Source organism: Panthera onca, chromosome A2 (genome assembly GCF_046562875.1).
Source record: "Panthera onca isolate mPanOnc1 chromosome A2, mPanOnc1 haplotype 2, whole genome shotgun sequence".
Classification (NCBI taxonomy): Eukaryota; Metazoa; Chordata; class Mammalia; order Carnivora; family Felidae; genus Panthera; species Panthera onca.
Window position 1 is genome coordinate 122,035,822 of NC_138340.1, and position 24,077 is coordinate 122,059,898.

At 51.1% G+C, this 24,077-nt stretch overlaps 1 protein-coding gene across 2 annotated transcripts in view; it reads left to right on the forward strand.

Moving 5' to 3' along the window:
• MINDY4 (MINDY lysine 48 deubiquitinase 4) overlaps positions 1-24,077 on the forward strand; it is a 109,726-nt gene that overhangs the window by 47,009 nt on the left and 38,640 nt on the right. For both annotated transcript variants that reach the window (XM_060632831.3, XM_078440865.2), the window contains exons 6-11: positions 3,461-3,519; positions 8,520-8,626; positions 11,098-11,214; positions 12,439-12,527; positions 21,629-21,730; positions 23,562-23,625. In XM_060632831.3, coding sequence (XP_060488814.1) covers positions 3,461-3,519; positions 8,520-8,626; positions 11,098-11,214; positions 12,439-12,527; positions 21,629-21,730; positions 23,562-23,625 — 538 coding nt within the window. The remainder of the gene's footprint in view (positions 1-3,460; positions 3,520-8,519; positions 8,627-11,097; positions 11,215-12,438; positions 12,528-21,628; positions 21,731-23,561; positions 23,626-24,077) is intronic.

Below are 24,077 nucleotides of genomic sequence, written 5' to 3' on the forward strand. Positions count from 1 at the left end.
ATTGAAGTCTCCTCTGGTGATGAGATCTATGGGAAATGGGCACAAAGCATCTGAGCTGGGCTTTTGCGGCTGATGGATGGCGCTCCGGGTGGAAGTCCCATGACCCAGGAGAGGCCTGGCTGTACCCTATGCGGCAGGAAAATCATCACCACCCTCTCACCGTGGCTCTTGGCCACCCACATCCTCCAAGGCTTTGCCCCCAGGAGCCAAGGGGACCACTTGGGAGGTTTGAATTTTGTCCTGTGGGCCATGGGAAGCCATGGAGGGTTCCGGACAGGGGAAGGAAGCATGAGATAGAAGAAAGAACAAAATAAAGCATTTGGAGCCAGCGACCTGGGTTTGAGTGCTGGCTTGGGCACTCCTAAGTTGCGTGACCTTGTGTGAGTCACCTCACTTCTGTGAGGGTCACTCTGGTACTTAGCACCCATTTATGGAGCCCTGACCAGGTGCTGGGCATGAGGGGTACAGACCTGACCCAGAAAATCCATGGTCCTTCGTCCCTCCTTGTTTATTTCTCTTACCGTATGTATTCATTTCCTGTGGCTGCTGTCACGAATTCCCACAAACTTAGTGGCTTAAAACAACATGAGTTTATTATTATGGCACTAAGTTCTGGAGGATCAAGGTCTGACATCAGTTCCACTGGGGCTAAAGTCAAGGTGTTGGCAGGGCTGGTTCTTTCTGGAGACACCAGGGGAGAATCTGTTTCTTTGCTTTTGTAGTTTCTCATGGCCACCCACGTCCTTGACTTGTGACCCTTCCTCCGTCTTCAGAGCGCGTCCCTCCAACCTCTGCCTCTGGTGTGATACCACCCCTCCTCTTCCGGGTCGTATTTCTTTCTGCTTCCTTCCCTCTACATCGTTCCCACTTGGGTAATCCAGGATACCCTCTCCCATCCCAAGATCCTCAATGTAAATGCTCTCTGCAAAGTCTTTTCTGCCACATAAGGCACTATTCACAGGATATCTTTGGGGCCTGTTGTCCAGCCCACTACACCACGTCAAATTGCAATTTATGTCTCGTCCTTTTGCATGCCCGGGTCTCCTTTGGGCAGGGAGATTGGCCTGCCAGATAACTGCCACGTTTGCTGAATGAGAGGGTGAAGAAATGAAGGAATGCACGTTTGGAGTTGAGAAAGACGTGGCATCCCACTTGGGCTGTAGGGGATTAGCATGAGTTTGCCAAAGTATATTCTAGCAGAAGGGAAGGGCTTATGAAAAGGTATAGAGGCAGAGGCTGAGAAGCTCAGCATTCAGGAGATGCACGTGGAGTGTGAGGGTGCAGAGGGTGGAGTGGTAGGTGGCCAGGTCATGATAGCCCATAGGGCACCCTAATGGGCCTGGGTTTTGTTTTATGTTGTTTATTTATTTTTATTTTTAAGTAACCTCTACCCGCAGCGTGGAGCTCGAGCTCACAACCCCAAGATCAAGGGTCGTGGGCTCCGCTGACTAAGCCAGCCAGACACTCCATCCTGGATTTTATTTTTTAAGGAAGCAGTATGTGTGGTGGTTGCTGCCTTTGTCTTTGGGGTCATTGCCTGGGTTCAAATTCCTGTGCTGCCACTTGCTTGCTGTGTAACTGGGAAAATTACTGGACTTCTCTGAGGCTCAGCACAATGGCTACTTCATAAGGCCGTCCTGAGGAGCAGATGGCTTTTGTTGCTTGCACAGCACTCAGCACAGTGCCTAGAACAGTCAAAGGAGTCGGAGAGTGTTTGCTGCTATGATTGCTGTCATTTTTATAAATATTGTTGTTGGTGGTGACGATGGGGAACCCTGGAAGAACTTCAGCCAGGCTGTGGCACGGTCAGGTTTGCTTTCTAGAAAGATGCCTTTGACACCCATGTGAAGATGGTCTGGGGTGGGGCATCACACTGGGGGTCAGGAAACCCGTGAGGAGGCCATTCCAATGATTCGGGTGACAGATGAAGAGGCAGAGAACAGAGATGGGGTATAAGGGAGATGTTACTTTCTCCGGGGTAGTCCAGAGATGGCTTTGTGCCTGCTGTTCCCTGCTTGAAATGATTCAAGGCAGGTGTTAGGGGCCATTTAGTACCATGCCTCAGTTGTCACTTTGCAGAAACGGATAGTGAGGTGCAGGGGGGAGGCATTCTGCCTTAGTCCCCGGAGGGAAGAGTGATGGAAGGGACAGATAAAGGTGGGACTCCGGTCCTCAGCCTTCAGTGGCATAGCCAGTTGCGGTGTGAGAGGTACACTTCCAGAAGCTTCTGACGAGCATGCTGTTTCTCATTGCTGCAGGCTGGGGAAGAGGGGCTCTGACACAGCATCTGCACTGCTTCCTCCGTCACCTTCTTCTACTGCCCCTTCAGGCCTTAAATGCTCTTTCCAGCTTGTTCTTTTACCAGTCCCCAGGAGAATGCTCGCAGAATCCTGGTCGTGTAGGGACATAGGAATTTTGCCATTTTGAATTGAGGAAAATAGGCTTGAGCCAGTGGGGGGAGGATTAGGGCTGCCTGGGAGGGTGGGGAAAGGAGCTCTGTGTTCTGGAACCAGAAAAAGAAACCCAGAGTCCAAAGCAGTACGTGCTCACAGATTTGGTACCGTGAGTCCTCCGTGGTCTTCCACTCACACCCCTTCAATACATCTTCAGGAGGAAGCCAATTCAATAGAACGAACCATGGCAAGATTACGATTGTTACTTCAATCATATCTTACCCTGCAAGGATGTTGGAGGAAAATATATTTCAATTCCACGTTCAAAAGAGCTGTCATTTTAACGTAGTGAATGGGTTTTCAGAGAGTGATGTAATATTGTTATTTTTAATACATTCTTTAAAAGAAAAGATTTTACTCTAGTACAAATCGATGCATGCTGGAGGGGAAAAAATATCTAAAGAGAGCTAAAATACAGGTGGGCCATTTTTAGAAAGCTCCACATGTACATACCTGAACTTACAAATCAGAATCACAGAATAGGTTTTTGGTACACTTTAGAGGTTTCTTATAAATGGTAGCTGATAGCTTTACAAAAAAGCTGGGAGAAAGGAAATAAACAAAAAATAAAATAGAATGAGATGAAAAAAATCTGGGCAGTGATTACAAGAACTTGTGTGTGTGTGTGTGCATGTGTGTGTGTGTGTGTGTGTGTGTGTGTGTGGGTGTGGGTGTGTGTGTTTTCTAGCAGTATCATAATGACATCAGCAAGATATGCTTGCATTTTGGTTCTTGGCAAGTGTCAAACTACAGGGTTTATCACCCTGTATGGGCTGGTGTGTGTGTGTGAGAACACAGAATTGAAAGGCACTTTTGGAGGCAATTTGGTCCCATCCAATATGGAACCTGTGGCTCAGAGAAGGGAGAGTGACTGGGGCAAGGCACATATGAGGGGCAGGGCCAGGGCTAGAGAGAACCCATCTCCTGAACCCCCAGCCAGTGCTCCCTGCATTCTTTTCTGCTGTTTATATTTTCCTCTGTTACATTGACATTTTCTTTTTTTCTAGGAAAAATCAATTGCCAGTGTCCAGCAAGGCTGATGGGGAGCTGAGCGTTTTGCAGCTTGGTAAGTGCAGCTGATGCCTGTATGCTGTGCCCATCAGGGTCCAGTGGTCTTCATTTGCTCCGTCTGGGAGGCAGTGGGTGGGGACTCCTTTCCTCCCACCTGATCTCAGGAAGGAGAGGCTGGCCCAGTGAGTAGAGCGGGCTTCTCTCTTTTGGGTTGCTGTCTTCTTCTGCTTTCTGTCTTTCTGTCCTGGAGAAATCCTTATAAGAAGTCTGGGCATTTCTGGACCCACACGGGGCTGGGGGGATGGGTGGGATGCAGAGGAGCCTTTTTTGCATTTGGAGGTTCTTTTAGGACTATTCAGAACCTACAAAGGTCTCTAGACAACAGCTTTGCCTGGGGGAGACCATCCTTTAAAAACTTTTATCAATGTATTATTGAGGCATAAAATACAGTGAAGTGCATAGTACATACATCTTAAGTGCATTTGCACATATGTGTACACCCATGTAACTGCTGTCTCAGATCAAGGTAGAGAACGTGTCCACCCACTCTTTAGTTTGGAAGCAATCTTTTGTTCGCCTTTGTGTAATTCTCCACTGCCCGAAGACCGATGTGTTTGCAGGGCTTGGCAAAGCAGCAGTAGAATGGACGATGGCGAACCAGTGACCAGGCACGAAAGGATGAGGCTTCAGTGCTATTGACATTTGCTCTTCTCCCGAAAACCAGCGATTTACCTGTTTGGCCATCTTGGCAGACGACAGCCGTTCAGTGACTTTTCCTCTTTCCTCTCCTTTTAAGCACTCCTTTTAAAGTAAAGGAAGAAAGCAGCGCTCTCTTTAGAAGTTACTTGTGTGCGACGTGCAGTCTGACAGTTTGCTTTGATGAAGTTGAAAGGCAGGGGCCTCTCGGAATGATGAGGCAGGGGTTTATTTATTCTGCTCAGCTCACGTCAGAGGTAACAATTCCTTCGAGTTTTAATCATCAGAAATGGCTGGTGGGGATCACTCGGCCAGCCCGGGAAGGGGCAGTTCTGCCCACGGCGATGCAGAATGAGGTCCGGAGCCAGCAAATGCTGGCATCTGAAGCGTTTCTGTAAAGCACTGCACTTGAAGATTTTCCAGTGAAAGCCACTCCTGTTTGGACATAAAACGAAGCACTTCCTGGCCTTCAGAACCCAAAGGGCTTCTACTGGAAGGAAGGCTTTTAGCAATTCTCTCAGAACTCAGTTGTTTGAAGTGTGTGTGTGTGTGTGTGTGTGTGTTTTCCAGAGGGAGGCAGACCCCTCTTTGCTAGTGGCTCAGCTAATGATTTAGAAAAGGAGAAAGAAATAGAAGGTAAGAGATCATGGAACGCAGTCACCAAGGGAAAGGGACAGAAGTTTTGGGGTGAAGAGGAGAAAGGAACAAAATTTGGTTAGAGGAATGGCATTTTCTTCTCCACCCTGATTCATTTTCCTTTGCTGCAGTTCCACAGACTTGTTAGCAGTTATATGTCAGGGCATAGATGAGGCTGAGCAGATTGAGGTGAATAAAAAGTGGGCTTGCTTTCTTGGAGGGCCAGGTTGGGTGGGACAAAGGAAGAGAGGTGTCCTCTGACAGCAACATATAAAGCAGATGATCAGCAGTTCATCACTGCTTCTAGACACGTATAAGCTGAGTTCTGTGGTGGGTTCCAGAGGTTTGCATAATGAGGTGGTATTTAGACAGGGCTTTGGATGTTGAGCAAGGTCTCGCCAAGTAGAGATGTGCAACAGACCTTACATGCAAGGCCTGCAGGGTGAGGGAGTGATTGGCTTGAGGTGAGTGGCCTGGAGGGGAAGTTGTAGGGTCAGGGGGAGATGAGGCTGGGAACAAAGTTGTGGAAGAGTGGGGATGATTTGAGTGCTGTGCTAATGAGCTTGACGATAAATCATTAGCCAGTAAAGAGCACTTGAAAATTCTGTGTGGGGGCAGTAATGTATGCAGGGCTGTGGCTTTGGGGCTATCTCTGGATACGTGCGTAGGATAGATTTTAGGAGTAAGAGCCTGGATATTGGAAGACCAGGGAGGGGGTTCTTGGAATAGTCGAGAAAAGATGTGATTGGGCCCCTGTTCTATCTGGTGAAATCCTCTGGGTATTTCAAGACCCTGCTCAAATATTTAGCTCTTATGGAAAGCTTCTCTGACTCTTTAAGGAAGAGCTATTTACCTCTTCTCTTCTGCTCTTAAAACCCTCGCACTGTCCCTATTTTAAGTGGAACTCATGTTCCATTATTTGTTTGGGCTTCTCGCCCCCCCACCCCCCCGCCCCCAGGCAGTGTGCTCCTTGAAGGCAGGGGTTATGCTTTACTCATCCTGGACCTCCACTCTCCCACATAATTCCTGGCACCTCATGGATGCTCAATGAAGTGCTTAATGAACAGATAGAAAAAGAATGACATATTCCTGTAACAGCGGAGGGGAAAAAGGCGGGGGTGAGGTATGAGACATCCTGGAGGCAGAATGATCGGGAGGCTAGATCATCATGATGTGGGAGAGAGGGCTAAGGTCTCAGACTGAGTCCCTGGAGGAGGACTGAGGAGATGGAGTCTGTTATCAAAACTGAAGCCTGGAGGGGTGCCGTGCTGAGATTCTGGAGTCTGGGGTGGTGGGGCACTTCCAGGAGAAGATATCTGTAGTCAGCGGGAAATACTGATTAGGGTACCTGGAAAAAGAGGTATATGGACCTTTATTATATATTACCACATATATACGTTTTCCTCCAAAGGGTAAATAAAGTGGTATGGGAAGCAAGCTCCCTTGCTTCTTTCAACCAGACACTTATACCAGGGCCTTAAAAATAGCATTCTTAAACCACCGGCATTTGCAGATGGTTTTGTCTGCTTGGCCAACATGTCATTCTGTACTGCTTTGTTTTTCCTTTGCATGGCGGTCCCACCACATCTGGGCCTGAGGCCTGCTATGTGGTCCTGAACCAAATCCCTGCACAGGGGCCAACTTCCTCCTGGCAGAAGCCAAGGGAGGCTGCCTCCTTTTAGGGGCTCCATCCAATCTGGGCCCCCAACTTTCATCCTCAGATTTACTTCATGGAGCCCTGAGCAGGCACGTTTCGGCTCGGGCTCCCTTCCGGACAACCTCAGACTAAACAGAAGCCTCCAAATAGGCTTAAATACTGCCCCTTCTATGCCTCCAGGAAACAATCTGGCCTGAGTGATTGCAAGGAGCCCTTCAGGGCTTGGTGGAATCACTCAGGTTACTCTCCCCTACTCTGTTTTGGGCCTCAGCTGCCCAGGGTTGAATTAATCACACATCTCTATTCCTTCAGGGAACATTCTCAGTATTGATCTTTGCAAAGCCTTCCCCTTGGCCTCCCTCCCTTTCCTCCCTTCATCCTTCTTTCCTTCCCTCCCTCGCTTTCTCTCCTTCTCTCTCTCCTGCCTTTCCTTCATTTTTTAGCCCCACCCCCACCCTCCCATGACCCTCCTCTCCTCAAGCAGTCATTCTCGTGTATTTAGTTGGTATCTGTTTTCGTGTGTATATTCTTGCAAAATGCATAGTGTTTGTGTGCATATATTTGTAATGGATGTAAATCATATTGTGTTATATATATGTGTGTGTATATATGTGTGTGTGTGTGTGTGTGTATATATATATATATATATATATATATATCTTATTTGTGTTCTTGCCTTCTCTACCCAGCACCCTGTTTTTAAGACCCATGCATGTTGCTAAGTGAACATCTCGTCATTATTTCAGGGTGCTTTTATAAGACCATGGTCACAGGGTGGCTTTTTCAGAGACCCTAACTAAGAAGAGTTTGCATTTAAATTCAGATTCTCATTTAAATTCCAGGCTTATTTTTAATTTTTGTTTTCAGCCTAAAGGTGGGAGGGTCTCCTTTTCAGTGGACTGGGACTCTGGGAGCTGGTCTTGTGCTGCTGTGCCTGTTCCTCCCCAAGGGAAGAAAAGGAGCCTGTAGAATGGGATATAAAACATGTGTCCTGGGGGTGTTGGCCTTTGGATAGCCTCTCCAGAAGAAGTGGGGCAGGGACAATGACATTTCTATAGTCCTAGATATACAGAATTATAGGAGATAATGTTGATTTCTATGTAGTGTGGTGTACTTTTTAAATAATCATTTAGTCTCAGGAAAATGGGAGGCAGGGATGGTTCAACAGGCTCTCTGGAGACTGGTCTGCTCAGTTTTGCCAGCATTATTACCTTGGATTGTTTACACTTGGGTCCTTCCTCTGAGTGTTCTGGTAAATGCTACGGCTGTGGGTACAATCTTGAGAGGGAGGCCCGGCTGGGAGACCCATGCTGGGACCCTCTCTGGGCCTCCGTCACCTCAGCTGTAAGATGACTGTGAGTGGCAGGTGACTTAGTGGCCCTTCCAGCTGGAGGTCCAGGGAGGTCTGGTTGGCAGGAAGACAGAACGATCAGGAGCTGGCCTGGGTTTTATCGTGTCTCTTTTCCATCTGTGTGATGTCAGGCCAGTCATTTCACTTCTTTAAGCCTCAGTTTTGCATCTGCAAGTAGGGGTGACAATAATTACCTTGTCCTGGGCTGTTATGGGACCTAGGCGTTAAAACACAAGTGGCTGGTAAGTGAAAGCTGCGACAGTGATAATCTGTTGTTATTTTATCAGGAACAATGGCGTTTTTCCCCCCTAATTCTGCCCTCTTCATGTTTGTCCTCAGGCACAGGTTTGTTTGCCATGCCTACCTTTTGTAAGAAATGTGTCTGAGTGAGGCTCTTCTGGGCCTGACTCCATGGCTTCGGCCCCAGGCTCCTGTCTCACTGCGTGTCCACAGGCAGAGCTTTCTAGTGGACCGGTAACCACCTTGTGCCCGCCGGCATCCTTGTGCCATGGACCAGCATGGGACTGCGACAAGGAACCAGGGCCCTTACTCTGTCTTTTTTCCTTCTTGTGAAGGCCTGGGAGCCCCAAGGGGGAGAGGCAGGTGGAGGGTGGGGAAGCCCTCCCTTCCTTCAAACTCATCCATGCGGTGTTATTTCTGATTCTGTTCCCCGTGGGTCATAACAAGGAGCTCACATGCCCTGGTTTTCTTTCAGAGGATGTGGAGGATGAATTGGTAAGGGAAGAAGTCATCCTGTCTCCAGTCCCATCCATGCTCAAGCTGCAGATAGTGTCAAAGCCAATCGACCTCTCAGTGGCCAAGGTGCGTTGTCAACTTGAAAATGCGCGTTCATACGTCTTGATTTGAATTGGTGTGAATTGGTGTGGTGTGAATTGAAGCTGTTTTGATGTGAACTGGTGTGGGTGAGGTGGTTATGATCCCCCTGACCCCAACCATCTTATGTCTCAGTCGTTGTTCAAGTGGAAATTCGGGCGTGGTATAGAAGAACCTGAACTGAGAGTCAGGAAAATGGGGGTGTGGTCTTCTCCAGGAAGAAGTGTGGGTACAGCCTCCTCCCACTCAAACATTCCAGGGTCTCGTGCTTCTTTTGGCCCGGAGCCGCTTCTGTACATCTGCAGTGGGCCACTCCAGACTTGTGACGGCACTGGGAGAATTGTCCTCATTAGAGCGGCTCTGTTTTAGCGCTCGTCCCCCATGCTGGGCTTAGGCTGGGCTTGCAGTGAGGGAAGGACAGAAGGGTTTTAACAATTCCTCAGCACCACTGGGTTCACACCAGTGGCCTCCTGGAGGGACTTGAGAGGACTTAAGGGGCAGGTTCCTGGCCTTATCGGCCTCCTCTGCAGGGATGCCCTGGATTCCTCACCATCTCAGCTGCCAGATGGCCTTACCCCTCCCCTTGGCCAGTGGTTCCTGTGGGATGGAATGCTGCTCTTACACTATCCTACTGGCTTTTCAGCCAGGATCCAGGAGGAAAAGCTAAAATGTCTGGGGACACAGCTGACCCCCTATTTACTCAGCACACAGATAAAAAAGTCAAAGATTTTTCTAGAGGTTTTTTTTCCCCTTCCCCTTCCTCTCTTCCCTTTTCTTTCCTTCTTTCAAACCATGGAGGGCATGGGTGTGTGTGTTGGGGGGTCGGACACTTTTACATGGCCCCAAGCCTGGGAAAAGTGCTCTGGCTATCTGTAGCCACGAGGCTGTGATTGTTTGCTGTGAACACAACACTCCTTTTTTGGGAAGGGCCCTAGAGGCCCCTAACTTCAGACCACCCAGCAGTAGCATCTCCAAAAGCAGCTGGAAAAACTAAGGCCCACCCAGAGAAAAGGAGGGCTTAGGACACATGGCATCCATAGCACCCAGGTTTCCAGGCTGTTAACTCTGTGACCTGGTGACCATGCTGTGCCTAGCTGGGGGCTGTCGTTCTGTGATTAAGAGAACAGACATGGGCTTCAGTCAGAAAACTCAAGTCCCTATAGTTTCTAGGCTCTCAAAAAACTCAGTTCAAATACACGGATGATTGTTGTTGGCACAAGAAGGAAAAGCAAACCCTGATAGATGAATTCGCCCAGGCTTCTCTCCTGTGTGCCGCCAGCCCATGTTGATGGGCCGACATGTTGACAAATGCTTCTGTCGCTGAGATTTTCTTAATGAAAAGCAAAAGAGAACCAATTCTAGAAGGAAGTAATCTGAATCTATAAGAAAGATCTGACCTGGAGAGGTGGCAACAGAACCCATGAGTTGGCCCTTCAGAGACCTTGGGTGTAAAACCATGGTGGAGAGAGAGGAGGGAGCTGGCATAAGGAGGGGGTATCCAGGGAGAGGCTCTGCCTTCCAGGGCTGGTCAGGTGGAGGGGTTGGCACTTTCGGGGGCTCTGGAGGGTGGGGCTTTGGTTTATGGGAGATGAACTGTGAGATCAGTGTCATCTAGAAGTTTGGGGAAGACAGAGCTGTGGAAAAATGGAGGGGCTGCCTTGGGAGGGGGTGGGAACCCCTCCCTGGGTTGTTGGAGTTCAAGCTGAGTTCATGGGGGACCACTTGTGGGTGATGTTGTAGAGGAGATTCTTCCCTGTAGTAAGAGTATAAGAGCAGGGGCTGGCAAACTGTTTCCAAAAAGGGCCAGATCGTTTATTTTTGGCTCTCTGTTACAACCACTCAACTCTGCCATCGTAACGTAAAAGCCAGCATAGAAGCAAATGCCAACATATGTAAGCAAATGGGTGTTACTGTATTTCAATAAAACTTTATCCACAGAACATGTGTGGGGCCAAGTTTGGCCTGTGGGACGTAGTTTGCTAAGCCTGTCTGTCAGCACCAGTTCTCAAATGTAGCTGCACATTGGAATTGTCTGGAGAGCATTTAAAATCATAGATACTGGAGTCTGACACCCAAGCGTTCTGATTTAGTTGGCCTGGCCTGTGGCCTGAGCATCAGGATGGTTAAACACTCCACAGGTGGTTACCGTGTACAGCCAAGAACCTCCAAGATCCCTTCTAAAACTAAAAGTTTCTGTTTCAGTTTCCCCTAAAGAACCTACCAAGACTTGGGCCCAGGTCAGCACAGGCTGGTTTGGTTTATGGACGTTCCAGAGATCGACTTTTCTCTTTTCTCAGATAATAATGAGTTTGCAAAAGAAAAAGAAAATAAATAACCCTGCTGGAAAACGGGATGCCCTGCTAGAATGCAAGACCAGCTCCTGTGGGAATCCGTAGACCACGCAGTGTGTTATTGTTTGCTTTTAAGACAACTGACGAAACTCTCTCTTCTTTTGACAGGACATAAAGGCCCTTCTGTTTGGTTCCAGTTTTTGCTGTTTCAATGAGGAATGGAAACTTCAGAGTTTTTCCTTTAATGACAAAGCCTCGTTAAAATACGGCATCGTGCAGAACAAGGCAGGTTGCTTTTAAGTTTCCTAGGGACATTTCTGTGGGCCCATCACAGACAGGGGCAGGATGTCCCCCAGTTTGGTAAGTCCTGCGAGCATTTCCTGAGCTCTTCAGTGCCAACTAGCCCTGTGTTTGCCAGGTTGTCACCCAGTGCTGGAATTTCATGTGTGGCTGGCAGAGCAAGAGCTGGGGAGTGTGACCCTTACTCTATGAAGACTTCTCTTCAGTGTCCAGAATCTTCTCTGAGAGGAGCAGAAGGAGGCTCTGTGTTTGTTGGGGGCATCAGAGTGGGTCCACAGGCAGAGTATTGGGAAATGGTTTTGCAAGCAGGGCTGGAGAGAGGACACTTGAGGCAGGAGGCAGCCTGAATAAAGGAGAGGCTTCGAGAAGAAGTGTGTGAGGAGGAGGTGTTTTCAAGACAGGGAAGTGTAGGTAGACGGGAGCAGGATTTGGACCCGGTGTGTACACATTTCCCAAGTTACACACTTTAAGGGCCAGAAGATACTCTAAATCCAGCAGCCCAACGAGGTTCCATTTCTCAAATCCCAGGAAGCTCCCCTGCCCCACACTGCCCGAGGAAGAACCCCAAGACCATTAGCCTTTGTTCCTAGTGTGGCCAAGCTCAGCTCATTTTGCACCCCCAGCTCAAGGGCACCCACATCTGCTACTCTGATATTCCTTGTCCTTGTTGATGCCTATAGAAATGAACCCCTCAGGGAGCCTTCTTCCTCTAACGTGGGGTGGGGGGGCAATAGAGACACACATAATGGGTGCTGAGGCAGGCCACACCTGGGCAAAAGATTGCTCACATAAGCAGAGGCTGCTGCAGGGGGTACTGAGGTGATCAGGGGAGACTTCCTGGAGGGGGAGGCCTTTAGGATGGGCCTCGAAGCTGAGTAAACTGTTGACACCCTCAGCCTGTGGACGTGGAAGCATTTCTCTGGATGACTGGGAACCTATGGTGATGAACCTGGTTTTACACCTGACTGGTAGTGAAGGCCTGTTTTCTTCCCATGAGACATTGCAGACTTGCTCTTCTTCCAGTACTGGGCACCGTGGCCTTTGTCACCCCCTCTCTGTGACTAGGCTCAGTGCTTTGCAGAAGTACTCAGCACATCAAAGGCCCGTGTTGGAGGGGCAGGAACTGGTGGGAGCAGGCTGGTTCTGGAGGAACAGCCGGGTTTGCCCTGGTCAGTCCTCACTGGTACTAATGTGTGTCCTTCTTTGCAGGGGGGTCCCTGTGGGGTTCTGGCAGCTGTCCAAGGCTGTGTCCTACAAAAACTCCTGTTTGAAGGAGATAGCAAAGCTGACTGCGTTCGGTAAGTCAGTGCTCATAATAGCAATATCTTCTTTTCCCAAGGCCTCTCCTCAGTGTCCAGAAAAAACAAGCAAGGAAGCATGTGTGTTCCCTGATATTTCCCGTCTTCTGAAAAGGGAAATGGCGACCGGCTAGCAGGTCCAGTGCTGACCAGTTGAAATGACCTGTGTGCACTTGCCTCTAAAAGAAGGGAGGGTCGTTAAGTCCCATTCCACGTGGGAAGCAGCTGCTGGAATGGCATCGAAACTAAGGCCACCCCCCTCCTCAGCAGTTGAGCGCGGTAGCTGCCCAGCTCCCATCCACACCCACATCGACCCGCTGACCCCTTCCTTGACTGAGCCCAGGTCTCAGTTACCTCATGTTACCCCATGTTACCTCACCTCTGCCAACAGCCATTACCACACATTCCAGCCAGCCCCGCGGCACATTGCTTCCACTCCCTCTGGCCGTTTGTTTTCCACCTCACGCTTTAAGTGTTTGCACATGGACCCCCCCTCATTCTCATTTTCTCTCTCACTCAACAGACTTTTCTGGAATATCTCTGTGCAGGCACAAGTGATACAGACAGGGATAGATGCACTCTCTATGCTCCAGAATGCTCTGTGAGGGATGGATGGATAGAAAACCCTCATTCTATAGCGTGGTCAGGGCTAAGATGGAGGGATTGGCAAGGTGCTGGCCAGGGCTGGGGCTAGATGGCCGATTCGAGGAGACCGTCGTCTTACTTTTGTCTCTCTGTGTGCCCAGTTACTAGCTTGTTCTGAGTTCCCCTCAGACCTGCAGAACTGGTGCGTCTCTTTCTTCTTTTAGTTGAAATATAACATGCATGCAGTAAAGTGCACATGTCAAAAACGTGCACAGCTCAGACGTGTTCTGCTCAATGAATTATTGCAAAATCCCACACTCATGAACCTCTCATGCAGATCACAAAAGAAAATTACTTCCAGCACCCCAGAAGAGTCCTGCCTAGTAGATACCCCCATTCTCTTCCCAAAAGTTGAGATTAAACAAATTCTAAAATCACAGCTTAGTTTTGCCAGTTCCCGAATTTTAATTAAAGGGGCTTGTTTTTTGATGTACGTATTTCAGTGTCTTTTTTTTTTTTTTTTTAAAGCTTAGGTGTTATAAAGACAGCAACTCATTCCCCATTCACCCATGTTCAGCTTCCTGGGAGATACGCTGGCTCCCCAGACATCCTGCCAAGCTCGGGACAAATGAAACATCTTTTACCAGCTTAGAGGATTTTGCCTTAGACGGGGTCCAAGGGAAGGCAGCTTTGCATGCTTGGCATTTTAGAATGTGTCCAGTAATATAATTTGTCTGATTACCAAGTAATCATCAAGGTGTTTTATCTTAAGCTAAAAGATGTTAATTCTCAGCATAGCAGAACTGTAACCAGAAGCAGAGTGATATAACATTTCCACAGCTGGATCTCACCTTATTCTCCATACCCCGACCAGTCCACACATAGCTGCTCCTGTCTGTGCACGGCCATTCCCCATTGTGTGCTCTGGAAGGCCAGCCAGCAAAGTGCTGCCCACAGTGTGGACAGAGACCCTGCTGCCGACTCTCCCAGAGAGGCAGCACAGTACTTGATATTCTGGAATGTTCCCGACTAAGTGGAATTTGCTAAATGAGGGAGCTGCCCTCAAAGGGTGCGGGGACTGTCCCTGAGTGTACATGTCCCCACCTGCCTACCTACCTTCCTTCCTTGCATTCAGAAGAAGCATGCAGGGAGGACTTGGCAGGTGCTTGGAGGGAATACACGGCTCAACAGGACAGCTGTGGCCTTGCCTTCATGGCACCTTTGACTGACCATGAGAGCCAGGCAGATAGGAGGCCTACAGGGGATGTGCAGGAAGCTTGGGGTTCACCCAGACATGAAGAGGGTGGGGCAGGCTTGTTGGAGGAGTGACATTTGAGTCTCACCAAGGTCTGGAGGTAATCAGGACTCCCAGTTGGCTTGACACACATCCTCGCACATGCTTATTCTCCCTCAGTTTCCCCCTTCCCAGCAAACCCCTCGTACTTGGTTCTGGGCTCCTCACCACACAGAGGCCATGACTTCAGGGAGGCCTTCCCAGATCTCCCTGGTTGAGATAAACCCAGGCCTGCTCCAAGGCCTCCCCACCAAATGGCACCCTTGTTCATGGACATCATTACCTGTCCATTGTCTGCTCCCCCCCATCCCCCAGCCCCTGGGAACACAAACCCCATGAGAACAGGGGCCTTCCTGGGCTGCCTGGTTCACAGCCTGTCTCTGGCATCCAGCCCAGGGCCTAGTCCACAGAAGAGGCCCTCAGAATTTTTGTTGAATGAACACATGGACAAATGCATGAGTTATCCAGACTAACAGGGAGGGGAGGGGAATGGTGTTCCGGTAAGGAGAACAACATGTGCAGAGGCCTGAGGGCAGGGAGAGCAGGGCCAGGAGCCAAGAGTTGCCTGGGGTGGCCGGGGCAGAGTTCGGAGGGGCAGGGTGAGACCGGGGATGGTGGTCAGGGACATGCTGCCAGAGGGGCCTTGGAGGCTTACCATCCGCTTGGGCCCAGTGTTGGCTTTGGCCCTCATGGGAGATGTCTCATAACTCATTTTGGCCCCCTCATTCAGAGCTGCTTTTGAACTTGGACTTTGTACTTGGGGGACATTGGGGATTGCTTCCCAGTGATCAGGATGGGGTGTTTAAGTTGGTTCCAGGCAAGGCTGTTCCTGCCCAGGGCACAAGGCAGGCTTCGTTCCTTGTCACCCACCCCACCCACCACTAAGGGAGTATGCGAGCCTCTGGATCCACAGGTGCATTCTCCAGGGAACGCTTTGCTCTCCACACCAGGGAGTGCAGCCAGGGCTTGGAAAGCAAAAAGCCAACCTGGTTGTGGGTGCAAGTTGGGCTCTGGGTGGAAAGAAAACCGGGCCAGCTGTATAAGCGAGGTTCTCTTCCATGTCCCGCCATCTGCCAGTCAGACACCAGCCAAATGTGGACTCAGGCCCAAGTTTATACTGACAGACCTCTGTTTAAGCACCGACTAGATGGAGAGTTCCACCAAGGCCTTGCTGGGAGGCAGGGGAGGGAGTGCAGCCTTGGCTTCCATGGGCTCCCTGTTGGCTGGGACCCTGCAAGAGGAGTTGGGGCCAGCCTAGATTGAAGGCCCTTGGCAGCCAGGCTGGTGGGGCTGAGCTGGGTCCTAGGGGCAGCGGTGGGTAGGCAGAGGGAGAAGGGGAAAGGAGGAGTGGCTGGGGTGTGTGTGTGGCGGGGTTCCAGGTGGGAAGGAGCCCCACTCTGTCTGCCTGGCTGGACCAGAAGAGGCCTGTGTTGAGTATCCACAGAGCTCGGCCTGCTGGCCAGGGCCCCCTCCTCCAAGAAGCATGGAAGGATTCATGCTGCAGAAGAGTGACCTCAGTTTTCTTTGGAGCCTCCCAGCTATGGGTGCTCCTGGTAAGTCCCTCCCCTCCCCACTCCCAATCCCTGCTTCCCCGGGCACTGCAACTAGGGCTGATCTCCACACAGGTGGAGTGCAGTGGGCTGGCTTTCTGTGTCCATCTATCAGAGCTCTTTCAGGGGCTCAGGCAGAAGTAGTTCAGAGGGGGACAAGATGGGGGAGGTCCAGTGGTGTCGGGCTATTGGCGAGGGGCACCAGATGTCTACACACACACACACACACACACACACACACACACACAGTCCTGTGCTTTCTTCTCCCCCTTCCCCTGCTATGGGGTTTTGAGGTGAGAGACTGCCTCAGGGCCTGGAAGGTGATTGGGGGTGGAAGGGGAGAGTTCTTCTGGTTCAAGCTAGGACTTGGGTCAAGCAAAGGCTGGAGGAGCAAGGGGCTGGTGCCCAGGGCCGGCAGCAGAGGAGAGAAGTGAGAGCAGAGTTGGGGTTGCTGCTTTGTGATGGTGAGGCCCTGCAGGTCAGAGGCCACCCAGAGTTGTCCTTGCTGCCTGGGACTCAGTGCATCCTGTAGGTGCCCATGCTGAGGCTGGAAGGGGTGCCTGGCTCTGTGCTCCTTAGCCCCTTCCAGGGTGGGGCATGCTAGGCTGGGTCCAGAGACGTGGACTGCAGGGCCTCACCTTCTCATTGGTGAATCTCTGTCTTGCCTAACTTTGACTCAACAAGGAAACACAAATGAAGTCCTTTGTAAATCATCAAAGGCTGTGCAAGAAGGTGGGACCATATGGGGAAACTGAGGCTCAGAGAGGGAAGATGCTGTCCCAGGGTCACCCCTGGCATCTATGGCCGAGCCCTGTCTGCCATCCCATGCTGCTGTGCCCCAGAAGAGACGCTGAGCAGTGGGAGAGCCAGAGAGGTCAGGAGTGGCTGGCACCAGGAGGCTGATGTCATGAGTTTGAAACACTTGAATTCTGGACTCCCAGACAGATTCTCAGTGACCAAGGTGCGGCTCTGTGTTTTACAAAGGGCTTCTGGGAAGACCCTCCCCTTTTCCCCTAATTTGGAAAAACTCAGTACAGAAGAGTACAAAGAGTAATACAGAAACACCTAGGGGACTCACTGCCTCATGTGAGCAACGGGTGAAGTCCCTGCAGCAACCTTAGTCCCCGGCTCCTCCAGTCTCATTGATTTATTCATACAATTTTATTTTTTTTTTTTAACGTTTATTTATTTTTGAGACAGAGAGAGACAGAGCGTGAACGGGGGAGGGTCAGAGAGAGGGAGACACAGAATCTGAAACAGGCTCCAGGCTCTGAGCTGTCAGCACAGAGCCCGACGCGGGGCTCGAACTCACAGACTGAGAGATCATGACCTGAGCCGAAGTCGGACGCCCAACCGACTGAGCCACCCAGGCGCCCCAATTCATACAATTTTAATATGGATGGGTTGGGTCACTGGTGTTGCTGCATGGGCCGGGTGTGCTGAGTTGGGTTTGAGACTTCAATACTTCCTTTTGACTCTGAAATTCCAGGATTTCAGAAATGACCCAACTGAAAAAAAACAAAAACAATGCAGGCGACCTGCTCTGTTCTCTTCAGGAGCAGCACGGTGGCCTGGCTCGCCACAGCAAGGCGAGGCGGTGTCTGCAGCTGCCCCACTCGGGGCCCTCCTCGCACCCTCCGCCCACACTCACAGCTGATGGGGGTAATGGTTCTGTGAAAGCAGTGTGGAGGATGTGACTGCGCCCTCCAGGGAAGTCATGCTGAAATAAAGGCCTCTTGGCAGGGATGGTGTTTTTTTCTGCAGGACTGTCTGGCTTCATTAGGACCTGTTCCATCAGGCCGGCAGCTGGCCTCTCCTCAATCGGGAAGGACAGCGCCCGGTGACAGGACTCCGTGTTTTTCCACTTGAGGAGGGCTGTGCCTGTGGCTGGCAGTGGGAAGACCATGAGCCCCACTCCCCTGCAGGCCTAGAGAGAGCCACAGACAAGATTGACGGCCCCACACCTCCTCCCCTTTGGAATTGTGAAATTCAAGGCCCAGAGAAGGAGGGGCACTTGCCCAGGGCCTGTCTGGCTGGACACTAGGGGGAGAGCCAGGCCTGGACCCCAGGTCAGCTGGTCCCCAGACCAGCCTTCTTCCCCTCCCCTGCAGAAGCTTTTGACCCTGAGAGGGAGCAGAAAGCCTGCAGTCATTCCCAGGCCTTCCTCTGGATTGTCTGTAGATGCTGTAGGCTATCTCGAGATAATTAGGATCAAAACATCTCTTTAATCTGAAGGACTTAAGTAGTTTAAGCAACTATGTAGGATGTATTACTCTGCTACGCCCTCCACCATCCATCGACACGTATCTTCAGTCTGTACTTCTGTGAGGAAGTAGGTGCTTAAAGAAACTGTTCTTGCTTGAGGAGCCTGGCTGGATGCTACATTCATGGTAGGAGTTTGATGAACGTGTGTCTGACTGATGAAGACAACACAGGGCCACCCCTGTCATTGAGGTTTTGCAGGTGAAAGCCGGGAGTTAACCGGGTGAAGCTGGAGTCGGGGCAACTCACCACAGCGCCTCCTTCCTCTCGTCCTTGGCACGGACAGCCCCGTCTACCTGTGGCTGGTTAAATGGCAGAGATGGCAATGCTGGGATGATGCTTGGGGGCGTCTGGCTCGGGGTCTGCCTCTATGCGGGAAGGCGAAGGTCAGCGAGGGCGAGGGGCTTCCCCGAGGCCTGTGAACCAAACCTGGAACCACACCTGGGCCCGACCACTGCACTCTTCCACTTCGTTCTCTAGAAAGATGTATCTCAAGAGAGCAAGCTAGAGAAGACTCAGGGAAGGATGCAGAGACTAGAAGCGTTTCCAGAAGGAAGCCAGTGAAAAGAATGAGGATTTTTGTGTAGAGATGCAGAGGTTCCGAGGGGCTGTAATCAGTCTGTGAGAGAGATCAGGAAGACACGGGCCGGACCGAAGAGCCAGTGTTGTCTGGTGCTGAAGAGCTGAGCTCGAAGGCAGAGGGATGCTGATTCCTAAGGCAAGAGCTCCAGACAGTTGGTTCCACTTCCCCAAGTTCTCCTTCCTCCCTCAATGCTGCTTTGATTTTTCCAACTTTACGGACTGTGTGGTTCACTTGGATGAATCATTTAGTCGCCGTGCCTCAGTTTTCGCATTTGAAAGGGGCAAGGATGCTACTGCCGTTACAGGGCGGCTTTAATGACTAATGGAATAATACACGTGAAGTGTTTCTAACCGCGCTTGGCATGTGATAAGCACTCAATATGTGTCGACTGTTGAATCTCATTTGTGGCTACACTGAGAAGCTTTCGGTCAAGCACATGACTTGCTTCAGCAAGTTCGTGTAGAACACAGTGAATGTTGAAAGGTGACCTCTTAGTTCCCTGTCTGCAGGTTTTCCAGCGTAGATGTTCTAGGCAGAGTCTACAGTGCAGAGACGATTTTGCACAACTCGTACCCACGGCAAGGGTTCTAACTGGGGAGTACCCTCGTCGCACCTGTGATGTGGGAAGAGCCCACAAGGGTGAGATGGGGCGGAATGCTGGTCGGGCACTAGCTGTAACAACCCCTCTGGGGAGCAGGGCATCCCGGTCCTGGACGGGGGCAGGAAGGGGATTGGCAAGGGTACTCGGGAGGTGTGATTGACAGGGCATGACGGTCACCCGGGTGGGGGCAGGGCAGGAAACAGGATCCATGGGGATGACGAAGCCCACTTTCATAGATTCTGAATCCAAAGAGATAAATGTCCAATCCTTTCTCCTTTGTCTGACAAGCCCTGCCTTCCTGGCCCCCCCTTAGTCCTTGGCATCACCTCTCCGGAAACCCAGAACAACATTTCCTCACCTTTGTTTTCATAGCTGATGGTGACCCGGGCCAGTGCTCCCTGCACAGCTCGGGCTGCCTGGCTTGGTGATGGCGTGGTAACCATTTCCTCGAGGAGCTTGGCGGGTCTCCAGAGGCTGCAGAAGTACCAGGCAGTCTGCCATTTCATTTTTCAAGTGGGTTGAGGGTGGCTTGTTACTTTCACACCAGATGTCAGGAGTTCACCTTCGTGTCACCATGGCCAAAGTGGGGACTTGATGTTTCCATAAAGACAGCAGTAATAGGTATTGGTTATTGAATATTGACCACGTGCCAGGTGCTGGGCTATGGACCTTACACACATAGTCTTGCTTAAAGTTCCCAATGCTATGAACGAGGTCCTCTTGTCATCTCCAGTTTATGGAAGGGGAAACTGAGGGAGGGCTATGTCACGTCACCTCCCATTTTAGTCGTTTGACAGCCTGGATGCAGACAACTGGTTCTGTGTCTCAGGCACTGGGGAGTGACCACGTGCTGCCCACCATGGTGACCTGTGTCCGGGTCTCCTCGTTCCCATTTCTCCAGTTTCTTTTTCCTCCCCCCACCTCCGCAGCTCAGCACGGAGCTCAGATGTTAGTTGGCTACTGAAAACATAGAAAACTACCCCCACTCCGCCCTGTGTCTTCCTTTGAGCCCCAGCAGGGTCTTCATCAAGGCACCTTTGTTAGGAAGAGCCTAACAGGCTGCTTTTGTAAGAATGTAATTTTTCTAAGAGTTTAGAAGAAATCCATGGACTCCAGGGGTGGGCAAGAAGTACAGCTCTCAGGAGCCCTGGGAAGGTGAAACTGAAGGAAGTGTCTGTATCAGGCTGTTGCCTGTTCTTCCCTCTTGCTCGTGTCACACAACAGGGTTTCTCTGTTACCCTTTTATCATAAGACATCTCTCTGCCATTTTTGACATTGCTGGCTGCCTGTTCTGCTCAAAGCCCATTTGCTTCTAAAACTATGTAACAGCACCGTCTCCCAGCCGAGCCCCTACTGCCTTGCCACTTCCTGCCTTCCTCTGCCTCCCTGGTACGCCAGAGTTCTGGGGCGTTTCATCCTTGGCCACCACCTCTGCCCTTCCCCATCATCTCTTTGGGGAATCTTAGCCACTCAAAGTGCTGAGGACTCCTTACATGCTGGTGGTTCATAAACTTATACTCAGTGCCAGCTGCTGTCCTGGGCTTTAGATGGGTCAGATAGCTTCACCTGGGGGTCCCATGGGCACCTCCAGCTGCTCCCCCAGTTCTCCTCTCTGCCTGTATTCCTCATTTCAGTGAACAGCACCACTGTGCACTCACGAAAGCCCCAGAGATTACCCTGAATCCTTCCTCTCCCACATCCCACGCCCTAGAGCTAACCAGCAAGGCAGGCTGCTCTCCCCTCTGTACCCATGACCTCCTTTCCTGTGGCTCGTGGGAGTGAAGGGCACCTGCTTGCACAAACCATTGTCTCCACAGGACTGGATATTGGGACTGGTCAAGGCTGGGTCAGGGCAGTACCAGACCTTTGCCAGGGATGGCTACCTTTCCTCGGAGTGGCGGTAGTTCCAGAATGCCTTCAGCTCAGCCTCCTGGGCTCTGTCAGAACGCACCGCACTGGCTTACACATACCTCGGGCCCTGCCAAGCCTCCAGGGTCCCCTTTGCTCCCTGGGCTGTTTCCTCAGCCTGCTCCTCCTCCAGCCCCACCCGGGGCCCGTCCCCCAGGGCTCTTCCCTTGGCCCTCATCTGAGGAGGCCCTGCTGGGAGTCCCTGAGCTCTGGGGCCCTCTGTGTGGCAGAGGAAGGAATAGGCTATCTGCTACAGGGCTACGCGGTCCCTGGCTTGTGTCCCTACCGGCATAAACACGTTCTCTTTTTCCTCCTCAGGCCGCTGCAGCCTTCCAATGCTCACAGGACCCACTGCCTCGCCCTGGCCATCGCGGACATTGTGTGGCGGGCCGGGGGCCATCAGAGAGCCGTGGTCACACTGTAAGTGCTTCTCAGGGCCTTGTCACTACCACTCACATGGGGCACGGCTGCAGGCAAGCTGGCTGTGTGCTTTCCTGTCCTTGGGGAAATTGTCTTTCCAACAGGCTGTCTGTGCGTCCTCCTGGGTGCCTGTCATGTGCCCCATGCCAGTGTGAGCCCAGAGAGGCAGCCCCACACTTGGGAGAGGTCTGGAGGGGTCTCCATGCAGCTCCATTCTCCTCTCTGCCGGGGGTCGCATCTGTCTCGCCTTCCTCCCTGGGGAGCTTTGGGGGACACAACCCTCTGGCCTAGGCAGCCTGCTCCCCTCTGTATTTCTGACCCCGTGTCCTTGGCAAACAGCCTCTCGGTAACCAGTCACCCTCTGATTCATACCGCTCTCCTAGTCCCAAAGCATGCTCCTGTCCACTTTGTCACCTGGACCCCTGTTCCACTGAGGAAGAGACTTACCCCCACTGCCTCCATCCTCCCGCAGGTGGAGGACGCCATCCATGTAGTCCACATGGGCTGCTCTTCAGTCTGGCCCTTCACAGCGGGAGCATCACTCCATCCCAGGCCTGTGGCTAAGCTTTAGTAAAAAGGATGCCTTTGGGGGCCAAAGATTACACTCTGGTGGGGTAGAATTGTCCGTAGAGCACACTGCTAAAGAGAGAGGACTCCCGGGCACCTGGGTGGGTCAGTTGGTTAAGTGGTGGGCTTTGGCTCAAGTCTAGATCTTGTGGTTCGTGAGTTCAAGCCCTGCTGATAGCTTGGAGCTTGGAGCCTGCTTCAGATTCTGTGTCTCCCTCTCTCTTTCTACCCCTCTCCCTCTCATGCTCGCTCTCTCTCTCTCTCTCTCTCTCTCTCAAAAAAAAAAAAAAAAAAAAAAAAAAAATTGAAAAAAAATTAAAGAGAAGGGGCTCCAGAAGCTAACTCCTGTTGCTTATTGGCTGTGTGGCTTTGGACAATTGACTCAACCTCTCTGCACTTCATCTGTTTACTCATCTGGCAAATGGGGATGATAGTAATGATTATTTGGTAGAGTGACTGTGAGAATTAAATAAGTTATATGTAATAAGTGACTATATTACCAGTTTAATCATTTACCCACATGAATACATAGTGCATAATAAATGTGAAGTACTTAGGACAATGTCTGGCACATACTAAGTACAATCTCAGTGTTGGGTATTATTGTTGTTCCTGTCGAGTGCTTGTCCTTGGTACTCGTGTCCCAGTTAACGGATTAGCCCTGGCCCTTAGGATCTGCATGGCAGTGCTGAAAGCAGATGGGACAAAAATTCAATTTCTCCCTGTTTTGGATTAGAAAACAGGAGCCCAGAGAGGGGCAGTGGCTGGTCCCAGCCCAGGCAGCAGGCTAATGACCCAGTGGGCCCCAAACCCCACTTTTAGTGCACGCCTTCCTGGGCTGCACATGCAGGGTGTTGTGTAAACGGACGTGGGGTTAGGGTGGGAAGCCTCAGGCCAGAGGCTGAAATTCCTCCCAGCCCTGAAAATGAAGGACAAGTCAGCATTCCTCAGTCTGGAAATCTATTTGTCAGTTGTGGGTGAGAGGCAGGCTTCCTCCTGCCAGGACTTGGGTTTGGTTACCCTAAGCTCTCCTCCTGCCGTCTTTTTTCCATTCCTTTTCCCACCCCCACTAGTGGAGTTCTTTGGACCCAGCCTAGTGGGTGAGTACAAAGTGGGGGAGAAACGAGAAACCCTTGGTCCCGTTCTTTCCTCTGGAGCCACCTTTTTATTTGTCCTCATTTAATGGCACATGTGGTTTCACCCTGGCTCAAGGGCATGTCTTCTCCCCATGCAGAGGACTCATGCATCTCCCTTTCCTTTTTAGGGCTTCAGGAACACAGCATTTCAGTCCAACAGGGAAATACAAAGCAGATGGAGTCTTAGAAACAGTACGGCTTTCTGGAAAATTATCACGCAACCTTTGGCTTTGTGTGGGGACGGTCTCCTTTCATATAAGTAAATCCTCCCTCAGCTGGGGATGGGCCAGCCCTCCCTGCAGCCCAGGCTAGCAGATCCTCCACTTGGGATTGGGGTGGGGGCAGAGGTAGGGGCTCGGGGGTGGGCTCTCGCCAGGACTGGCTTTATGGCCAAGAGGCCACCAGGCGCCCTGTCACAGAGAAGAGCAGGCCATACGTAACGCCTTCTGGCCGGACCGCAGCCCTCTCTGTCCCTCTGTGTCTCTTCAGCATCCTCTCTGGGGTTGTTGCGAGAGGGCAGTGGGGTGGTATGGAGAGGGAGGAGGGTTCGAGGGTGGGGAAGAGCTTGTGCGGGACAGAGCACCGGCCATAAAGCCAGACCTGGTGTGACCTAGTAAGGGAAAGAAATGAGAGACGTGAGAATA